The sequence below is a fragment of the Henckelia pumila genome, chromosome 1, assembly GCF_033568475.1.
Source record: "Henckelia pumila isolate YLH828 chromosome 1, ASM3356847v2, whole genome shotgun sequence".
NCBI lineage: Eukaryota > Viridiplantae > Streptophyta > Magnoliopsida > Lamiales > Gesneriaceae > Henckelia > Henckelia pumila.
The window spans coordinates 94428527-94439577 of NC_133120.1; the positions used below are offsets into that span (position 1 = coordinate 94428527).

Sequence of the window (11051 nt, forward strand, 5' to 3'; positions counted from 1 at the left end):
CAATACTGCGTAACATTAATATCATTACAAAAAACATAAATTTGTTGTTTTTTGGGGACGAACTGAGTTATTGGAAATATATTGGTAACCACGAATTGAAATTTGCTATATTCCACAAAATGTTTCCAAATGAAAATAAAACATTGAAAATTTTTCTTACCATTCACCCTCGAATTCTTTAGGAACCCACTTTCAGTAACAACACTTGCTTGTTTGAATCAATTGTTTATATGGATAAATAATTGCACATCTACAGCTTATTCAAGCCACAATAGAACTAACACAATGTATCTCTTGGCTGATGCCCTCTTATTACTCACCAAAACATGGGGCACTCGTAAAAGTACAAGCTAAAAAAACCATATTGGACCAGACAAAGAACCCCGCAGATCTCTTTTTTTTCTTGCCACTGTATATGAATTTCCTCAATAAATACTGATAGATTTCACCTGGTTTCATCCTCAAGATTGCGGAAACCAGCAGTCAAATCATCATAAAGTTTCTTAAACTTTGTGACCAGGGTTTCCTCGCCTTCTGCAGGATCCTCAAATTTTTGAGACCTGCATCATTGAAGCGAAGAGAAGTCAGAATGATCATAAATACACAAGCTCCATATAATGTACACTGCAGTACAAGGTTTTTCACCCCTCTAAATTTTCATACACATCACAAAGTTTTGTTCCTTGCTGATGATTACGGGTGAGTGCAATTGGTCATTTTGGTCACCAACCAAACAAAACTTACCTCCAAACTGTACTAAGTGAACAAATTTTAAGCACAAACAAACTGAACCAAGATGCACAAACCAAACAAACTGAACCAAAAACACTGAATTACCCCAACAGAACATGTTCAAGAACGAACCTTTTACCCCATTTGGCTTACTCGTCTACTCAGTTTTTTTTAAAAAAATAATCAAATCAAATCAAATAGCCAATGCTTTTAAAAGCTAGATCACCAATTTGTCGAAAAATTACAAACTAAACATCAAATTATATTAATTATGTTGGACAGTGTTAACTGGTTTTTGCTTATTAATGGTTTCACTTACACTAGACGATAAAACAAATCTCCTAGGCGATGCTTGATGAGGGTGTAAGTTATCTTCTGCCCATCCATGCCAGCTCCTCGCTCCACTGCCTGCATAGGGAATCACATTTCAAAGCAATAGCTGCTGGTTAATATGCCAAAAATAAATAGTTCTCAAGTAATGTATCTTGAACAGTTCTCCATAACATAGTAGTCATGACTCATGATACTAATTAGGGAATCTTTTAGGTCAGGGAAACAGAATAAATGAAGGTTTTCTTCAGATATATATATGACTTATTTACTTTTACAACAACTCTTTACGGAAAATCAAAACGAGAATCATTAAAATCCATGCACTAGCTACTTTACCTGATTAGCTAAATTATAGAAATGAATAATGTTGCGCATCATCCAAACAGATTTGTAGAACGGGCAAAATTTATCATACCTGTCACCAATTAAACATGTAAATAACTTTCAAGGGGAATAATACCAAGTCAAAATATGTAAGCAACCACTAACGGAGTAAAAGCATTCTGTGCGAGATAGTCCTCCCTCAAAAGCTTTGCAGTTTCCAGGGTAATTTTATCTGTTTCAGCTAAAGCATCTTTTCCAACTAGCTGCAAGAAGCAAAATAACCAGACTTTAATCAAATATCCTAAAGCTCAAATATGATGTTTAAGCCTCCCATTTTCTTTTCTCGTATCATATTTCTACAGCTTGCAAAGTTAAAGATACAAAGTGGAATCTGCATCATTTGTCTGAGTATAAATCAAATGCAACAGTTAATTGCCAAACAAAAACCAAATTCAAGATATGCAAGGGCAATTTAAGGGATCGCTTCATAACTCTAAATATATGCATTCTAATTGAAACTTCATATTTCTGATGGTGGCAGTAACCACCAAACATTGGAAAAAGAATGTGCAGGTTAGTTTATTCCACGTGCTAATAATGTCCCTTTAGTAGAGTCTCCAAATTGTTCCAAAAGAGACACAAGCCAAGGCATTCAGTGATACCATTCTGCCCACCAGAAATGTAAAACACAGACACAGTTGAGTTCTCTCAGCGTCTCATCAGAAGCTCAATAGTTTGCCCCCTACTTATAATGGAAATGCAAATTCAAAACTAAAATAAGCACGAACCTGCACAATCTCATTCAAATCATCCTCTCTTTGCAGCACTTCACGTGCTTTTGTCCTGATATCAATGAAATCTGGATCGAACTTCTCATAAAAGGACTCCAGTGCCTTGAAAAGGTTCAGAATTTCGGTGTGTTCAAAAAATATTTCAAGTAAGGATCAATCATAAACAGAGTGGCAAAAAAAATACACAATATTATTCAAAACTCAAAAGGCTATAAATATAATTGGAAGAAATAAAACATACCCCAGAATATTTTGAATAAGATATAAGCCAATTTACAGAAGGGAAATGCTTCCTCTGAGCCAATTTTTTATCAAGACCCCAGAAAACCTGAAACAAGGCAATATATTGCTGTGTAGAATGTATCGCAGAATAATTTCAAGTTGTTCAGTATCTGGATTAATACCTGAACAATACTGAGAGTTGCAGATGTAACAGGGTCTGAGAAATCTCCTCCTGGAGGAGAGACAGCTCCAACAATTGTCACACTTCCAGTTCTTTCAGGTCCACCAAGACATTTCACTTTACCAGCACGCTCATAGAAGGATGCCAGACGTGCCGCTAAATAAGCAGGATATCCACTGTCGGCAGGCATTTCTGCCTGTAAAAAGAGAAAAAAAAAAACCCGAAGAAAAGTGCGTTTAAACATGAAATGAGAAAAATGTTGGTTAATGTCTCCAGTCTCTGTTAACTAAACACAGTAAATGTTGTGCATTTGGCTGACAGTTTTTCCACCTTGTTTTATGGTCAATAATAACAATTACCATTATTGCGCATAAAGATAATATTCTTATGCATTCAGTATGATATTTAAAAGCATTTCTGCATTAAAAATTCTCAAAAAATTCAGGTCCGCGGAGGTTTTAACAATGACCGCTGCCTTAAGCCAATTATTATGGTGGAGAAATTAAATGATACATACCAATCGACCAGAAATTTCACGCAATGCCTCTGCCCATCGAGATGTCGAATCCGCCATCATACTGACATTGTAACCCATATCTCTAAAATATTCAGCTATTGTGATTCCTGAACATCCAAAAGTCAAGATTATCACGAGTTACTCCACAAAACCATCGTTTAATGGTTAAAGAGGACTGCAGTGACGGAGATGGACTTGATCCATGATTCTTTCTTTTTCTTTCGAGGTAACACACATCTCCAAATATGTACGTGTAGAATGAAAAGCAAGTCACTCCAGCAAGTAGGGCTTAAGAATTAAGAAGATTGAGAATCATAGTTTACTATAACTTACAGTCACTACAAGCCATATGAAAATGTAATAAAATATAATCAATAAAACATGAAGCCAACTGGAAACTGAAAAAAAGTGAGCCTTGGTGTCACCATAATGGTTAAAATAAGACTAAGTTTTGATCGAATTTGTCTGGCATTTTTACCTCATAGAGAGGATCTCACTCACTTCCACGTGAATGGGATTTAAGTACTTTTAAGTTTTAACATCATTATTAAAAGAAATGTGATGGCTTGACGTAATTAAAAAAAAGTTGCGTACGGTTAAAATAGACAAAGTTTTGATCGAATTTGTCTAGAAAATTTACCTCATAAAGAGGATCTCACTCACTTCCGCATGAATGAGATTAAGTACTTTTAAGTTTTAACAACATTTTCCAAGAAACAGATATATTAAGAATAGAAACCAAATAACAGTTCAGTTACCTGTATAAATTGAAGCCTCACGAGCAGCCACAGGCATATTTGAGGTGTTAGCTACCAGTGTAGTACGCTTCATGACAGATTCCTCTCGGCCATCAGGTAGAGTCATTGTCAATTGAGGAAAATCCATAAGCACCTGCATTTGATATCTAGTTTAAACTATGAAGATGCCATGACAATATACTGAATGAGCGAGTGAACTAAATACCTCTGCCATTTCATTTCCTCTTTCCCCACAGCCAACATAAACTACAGTGTCGGAGTTAGAGTACTGCATTTATGTCACCAGAACAAGACACAATAAAATAGGTTTCATAACTGGTGCATTTTTGTCACAGAAAATTACCAACACATGAAATAGATTACTAAAATTAATGTACTTCACCTTGGAAAGAGCCTGACTAATAACTGTTTTTCCACAACCAAATGCGCCAGGAATGGCACAGGTACCACCAAGTACAGAGGGGAATAAAGCATCAAGAACACGCTGAATAGAACAAAGGCATCAATTTGTGTAACCCTTACAGAGTAAAAATAATGAAAATGGAAGATGTGCTGGGAACTTGGGAAAAATAATTCAGTAGGAATGGTCACCTGTCCAGTCAAGAGAGGAGTATCAGCAGCAAGTTTTGAAGCTACAGGCCTAGGTGTACGCACAGGCCAAGTCTGCAGATAAGGAAGTATATTTAATGGAACTCTTCACTCATCCGACAACAGATGAAGCAGTCACGCATATCCCAAAAAAAATCATAATTTGAAAGATGACCTGAAGCATGGTAAATTTCTTTGTGACGCCTTGAAACTCAAGCTCAAGGACAGTGTCCTGCATAGGAGAGATAATACAGTGAATATAAAGTTGATCTATAACATAAAAATATGATGGGGATATTAGATATATGCATCAATTGCGCTATTTGATGGAATACCTTCAATGAGTATTGACCAGCCGGGGCAATGTAGGATATCTTCCCCATTGCATCAGGAGGAAGTGCAACATGATGTTGCATCAAACTGTTCTCAAATACGGTCTGCATTGTGATTATTGCAACAAATTACAAAGTGTAGACAAACTGAATAATAGCATTTCACTGTCAGATATTCACTGTGTACATTAGCATATTTCAATCAAACTTACAGCATATAGGTCGCCCCCTGTCAAAAGATCTCCCTCTCCTGCCATTGAAAATTTCACTAAATTAATTACCAAGGATAACTTTGTGTAAATACAAATTTTCTACTTTGAATTAACGATGTTAAATCTATTCATTTATGAAATAAACAATCAGTACCTATTTTCTTTGGCTGAAATTCCCATAAGGTATCTTTATCGAGTGCAGGGACAGATACACCACGAGGAATATAAACATCACCAGATTTTATGGCAATGGTTTTTAGAGGCCTCTGCATTGAGTATTTTACCAAACAGAAAAGAAAGAACCACCATTACATCAAGCTGCAAAACAGCTATACAACTATTGTACGATAAAAGTCATTTTTTTTAGTAATAGAAATTACAGACCTGAATACCATCAAAGATATTTCCCAAAATTCCAGGACCCAATTCAACAGATAAAGGCTGTAAAAAGTTGGTGGAGTAGGTATAGTGAATAATAAGTAGCTAGAAAAAACAAAAGTTCCACACTTCAGGAATAAAAATGGAAGACAATAACCTTGTGTGTTCGAAGAACAGGATCATTCACCGTCAGCCCAGCCGTTTCCTCATAAACTTCAATAAAAGAATAAAATGACTCCCATAATCATCATCCGGATATCATATTATATTTGATTATTGAAAACAGATGAGGAAGAAGACAAGGGTTTTCTCTTTTGTCTGATTCATTTGAAAAGTGTTTATAGACTTGATTATGTTGGACAACGGCAGAAAGGCAAGAGTATGGCATTGCTAAGATCTAGTCTTAAAAGGCTTGGCATTGGACGGGATCGGTGAACATTGAAGAAAAGAATAGTTTGAAGGATTCAAAAAACACCAACCTTGAATAGTAGCAGAATCCCCTTCCAATCGAATAATTTCGCCGATAAGATTGTCATGTCCAACGCGAACAAGTTCATACATAGCAGCTCCTGCCATTCCATCAGCAACAACCACAGGTCCAGAAACCTGCAATGAAGAAACAATATGTAACACCAGAAGAAAAGGAGATTGTCATTTTGACATTAAACCCTTTGCATCTGTTAGACTGTTGCAAGTGTGAAAAAATTTGTGATGGCAATTCCATGAGGGAAATGCATCCAAAAATAAAAGTTGAAATCAAAGTGTCAAATAAAAAATTAAACGGCAAAACCAATATTCGCAAGTGGCCAAATTTACCTTATGTTTTACAATGACAATGTTACTTCCAATAGGAGCATGGAGTCAATTAAAGAAAGAAAAGAGCATAAGAAATCAATTATTCAAAAAACCTTTCCATAAAACAAACTTCGGTTCATTATTCAGGCACGTCGCCTTTTATGCACTGATTGTATGGAGCATGAAATCCTAATCAACACCACTATTGTGACTAGAAAAAAAACACTCACACACGCACACACACAACTCTTTGTAACATTCACTAATTATACCAAAGTTACACTTATTGAGTTATTTCCAAAAGTACATACTTCATCAGACTACCTAGAACCTAGAACCTAGAACCTTCAGTCAGATTTGCTGGGATTGCGACACCTTCTTTTTTGACATGTTAAATGGAATGATAACACCAGAAAAGACAGATGCCATCGAAACCATAAATACTAAGAAGCATTTACAAGCACCACCAATGATGCGCAACCATCTACAGCAACCAACCATATGTGCAGACTAAAGTGAGGCAAAAAACAGTAGCAATGGAATATTTCCTGGTTCTGAGTTAGAAAATCCCACAGAACCAAAAAAAAAAAAGAAACGAGGTAAAAAATATCACAAATTGTTAACAAAGTAATGGATCCAGGCCAGAAAAGTCTGAAAAACAACAGGAAAGAGATCTGCCCAAATTATAAGAGGGTGGCATTCTGTAAGTTGGAAAAACAAAAGCCAATCACCCTTGTTTAGTACCAGTTCTCGATTGGTTCAACAGGCACCACTAAAGCCAGAAACTTTCGACTGTCAAACAAACAATAAGCACTTCCACCTTTAAGGAACTGCTAAACACTCGACTTCATGTCACGGAATCAAGAAAATTACATAATCTAACGAATCAACAGGATTAAACAGTCGAAGTATCGCGCAGCAGATGGCGGAAACGTGATCAAGAAAATTATGCCAACTTGAGGATACACAGGCATAAAGTATATGATTAAAAAAAAAAAGGTAAAACAAGTTAAGAAAGTTAAATCTAAGCAGGTGGAAGACCTTGCGAACGTATCCATACTCGCTCTCCTTCTCGGCATCCTCGAAGGTGGTCAAGGGACCTCCAAAAACAGACGGCATTTTCAAATCAAACAAATTCCGATGGCCAAAGAACTCTCAGTTGGTTTTCCAATGGGGAAACTTGACCAGATCAAGTTTTATTGACAGATGAGGAGAGAAGATGACAGGAGAAACTCAAGTGTGATTGATTGTCCAAGGCGCTGCTGATTTACCAAACGGGGATCCTTTTTTCATCTTAAATTAAATATAGGAACCGGGATTGCAACATCCTTGGTGCCTTGTAATTGATAAATTCTTTCTCAACCCCAAAATCGTTTCACGATTCTATATTTCTATTTATTAAAATTATTTTTTTCATACAATATATATATATATATATATATATGATCATATTGGCTAATCTTATCTTATCTTTTTTACAAATATAAATATAAATATATGAGGTCGTCCCATAATAAAATTACTCGTGTTTTAGTTGCAAAAATAAATGGAACCGGGTCCGGGTGAGGTGGTCTAGTAAATGACTTAAGTATGTTCGGTTAGAAAAATGATGGAGATAAAATCACTTTTTTAAAAAGAAAAAAACATTTTTCTTAAAAAGTTTTGTGTTTGGTTATGAAAGCTGTTTTTTAAAAAAATTAAATAGTTGTTTTTTTAAAACCAATAATTTCTGGTTTTTGGATTTTTACTTCTTACTTCATTTAAAAATTAAAATAAAAGTATTTTTTAACATTATCCAAACACCGAAATTACTTATTAATACTCACTAAAAATTGGAAGGTTCAATCCAAGGTCCGAATCCAACCTAAGCCCAAAACTTCAAGTCCGAAGTGAACCTGAAACCAAGCAAAGAGTGTTAGATGAGGCCGGAAGGGTGTCCCGACATAGCCCCTCCGACGCTCAAGTCAGAGTCGAAAAATAAATAAGAGAAGAGGAGAGCTTGGGCGCCCCACAAAATAAAAGTAATAAGTTGCAAATGAAGTGAGCAAACCCGATATTTATAGGAGAGAAGATCCCACACATATTCCGTAAGGGACCACGTGAGTAAGAGTCACACGCTTGCTCATTCGAGACTCGTCCTTCCGGGGCGGTTCAAAATTCAAATTGTGACCTCGCCCTTGAGGCGAGGTTGAAGCTAAGTGATCTCGCCCTCGAGGTGAATATTAAGCTAAAGGCTCGCCCATCTCAGTTTGACTTTACCCTAGTTACTCTCCTCCGTTGTTGTCATCCTCAACTCCTAGGCTCATCCCCACCTCTTTAGCAGCTCATTGACTTCCCAACTCATAAGCTCATCTTCAACTCCTGTGGCTCTAACTCCAACATATCTAGCCTCCACCACCTACTGTCTTGGGTCAATCTTACCACTTAGATCTGGACCTGATTCTTGTTTTTTGGCCATGATTGAGCTTAAACATGTGATGAACCAATTCGTGGGGTATCAATTATGTTTTTTTTTTAAAAAATAAAAACACTTCAAAAAAACGAACTTATTTAAGTGTGTTTTTAAGTTACAGCTTTTGTATTCAAATTGACTCTTGTACTCCACCTTAGATCAAATTTTAAGTTGGGACCATTCTTTAACTCAAATATTAAAAAAAATAAAGAAAATATATCGGGATTGCTAACCTCGGTCTTGAATATTCTAAAAAGACACATCTTTTTCTAATGAGAAAATATACTTGTATTTATAAATAAATAATTTTTCAAAAGCATAACATATTAACATTAGGTACATCATAATATAATATATTTAAAATATCTAAAAATTCCTTTTGTTGCAAGTAGATAGGTGATAGGTTACACCTAAAAGTTTAACTGGGCCTGAGCCCAATCATGAAGGTCCACTTCAAATATTTTTGAGGCCCAAGCTTATTTAATATTATATATATTTAATTCAATCAAGCCCTGAATTCTACAAAAGCCCATAAGAGGCTCAAGCCCGTGAAACTCTCCGAATATCTATAAATAGTTCAAGTCACCTCATTATTAAGGTACACACTTTCTTTAGCACTATACACTTTCTTTAGCACTATAACGCTCTACTCTAGATTATTATTCTTTGAGTAATCGCTGACTTGAGCGTCAAAGTGCCTTCGCCGGGAACCCTCCCGGATCCTCTGACTTTGTTTTGGGACGTAGGAATAACCCACTGAGGATCTCCATCGGGAACATACAAGGATCCGTTGATACTCCAGACTTTGCAGAAGCAGCGTGTCATATACAAATGATTTTTGGCTACATCAATAGGCAATAATATGCCTCATAAAAGTATAATTATACGAATCATTTGTTTTTTCTTGGGAGAAAAAAATTTAAGATACTTTAAAAAAATTGGAGGATTCATATCGGAAAGTCTATTGTGTAGTGAGTGACCTTTTAACTTTTGTAAAGTGGGAGGATTTATTGTCCTTGCCCGGTTTTACTTTAGAACCAATCAACATCAAATATTCATATTCCTATCATTTTTTAGTGGGATCATATTCTATATATCATCCAGTTATTCTCTTTTATATAATTATATATTCCTTTGAATGCAATATTTATATATATATATTTTTTTAGGGAGCAATATTTATACTTACACATCACACCACATCACATTAACTTCATTTCATCGTAAAAATATATATTGGGTCTTGATAAAATCATGAACGGGGCCCGATAACAATTTAAAGGCCCGTCAAGTTCGAGGAAAGATACCATGGTCCAGTTAGCCCATTATCTAGCAACAATCAATCCATGTAGGTAATATAATATTTTATAAATTACACTCTATGATGAGCGTATTCTGTATTCAATTATTCACACACCATATACTACCATGAAATAATATATTCGATCAAATTATTGAAAAAATAATTAATAGAAAATAAGTATAAAATATGCACGCGTTTATATAAATAATTTTAAGAATATCATCGCATCCATAATTTTGATCAAAGACGTCTTATAGCTTCCACTTTCGAACTTATTAAGGGAGTGTTTGCAAAAGATTATGATTTTGTATAGGTGATTAAATTTATAAATTATAAAAAATTTAAAAAAAATCAAAAGTTGGTAGTGTTTGGAAACAAATGTGAAAATCTAAAAATCAAAGTTGGGTAGTGTTTGATAAATAAGTGATCAGAGTAATTTTAACATTAACCTTTTTATTAGAATCACTTTTGGAGAATCATAATCACCGTATGACTAGCTTTTGGATTTCAATTAAGTTAATCATAAGTTAACACATAATTTGAGTTTAAAAAACACACAAAAATGATTTTTTTAAAGCCAAAATCTAACAATCATTTTTTTAGTGATTGCAAACACTCCCTAAATATGAAAATATTATACATGTTCGAATCGAACTAGATTGGCGTCCTTCAAAACTTGCATTAAGTAGTAGTTGTTGCTGCTGTTGTTTGTCCTGTTGCTACTTGAACAATGACGTGACAATGATTTTTGGCCTAATGACAAGAGTAAGGTCTTAAAAACATTGAGTATTAGTAAATTTCACTTATTTGAATACTTGGTACTGTTTGGTTTCCTTACTATTAATATATGTATAATTTATCATATCCAATCTCACGTTCTTTTTGTCATATTATTTATCCATCTACTAATTATTTATCATACATCAATCAAATTATTGAATTTAAATTACTAAATTACTCTTTATAAATAATATTATTCATATTTTTTAATTATTAAAAAGACAAAATTGTAATTTTATCATTTTATTTAAATTTTAATCAATCAAATCAAACAAACTGTAATCTATCAATCAAATTAAATAATATTTTTATTTTTTAACTATCATTTTTATTTATTTTTTTATTACATTATA

General features: G+C 34.5%; 1 protein-coding gene across 1 annotated transcript; it reads right to left on the reverse strand.

Annotated features, from left to right (window-relative positions):
- Positions 1-136: 136 nt before the first annotated feature.
- Positions 137-7515, reverse strand: LOC140876232 (V-type proton ATPase catalytic subunit A-like). Its single transcript, XM_073280140.1, has 20 exons — positions 7205-7515; positions 5848-5974; positions 5526-5581; positions 5375-5431; positions 5145-5256; positions 4991-5028; positions 4782-4883; positions 4622-4678; positions 4450-4521; positions 4241-4342; positions 4064-4126; positions 3859-3991; positions 3101-3207; positions 2585-2779; positions 2422-2508; positions 2178-2282; positions 1555-1652; positions 1402-1480; positions 1052-1140; positions 137-560 (listed from the first exon to the last, which is right to left on the reverse strand). Exons 1-20 carry the CDS (start codon positions 7280-7282, stop codon positions 446-448), a joined length of 1872 nt encoding a protein of 623 aa, XP_073136241.1. The 5' UTR covers positions 7283-7515; the 3' UTR covers positions 137-445.
- Positions 7516-11051: the final 3536 nt, after the last annotated feature.

Coding starts and splice junctions, on each gene's coding strand:
- LOC140876232 (XM_073280140.1), bottom strand. CDS start 7,282: ATGCCGTCTGTTTTTGGAGGTCCCTTGACCACCTTCGAGGATGCCGAG. Junction 3,992..4,063: donor GAGGAAATGAAATGGCAGAG/GTATTTAGTTCA, acceptor TATCAAATGCAG/GTGCTTATGGATTTTCCTCA. Junction 1,653..2,177: donor ATTTGAATGAGATTGTGCAG/GTTCGTGCTTAT, acceptor TGCTTCTTGCAG/CTAGTTGGAAAAGATGCTTT.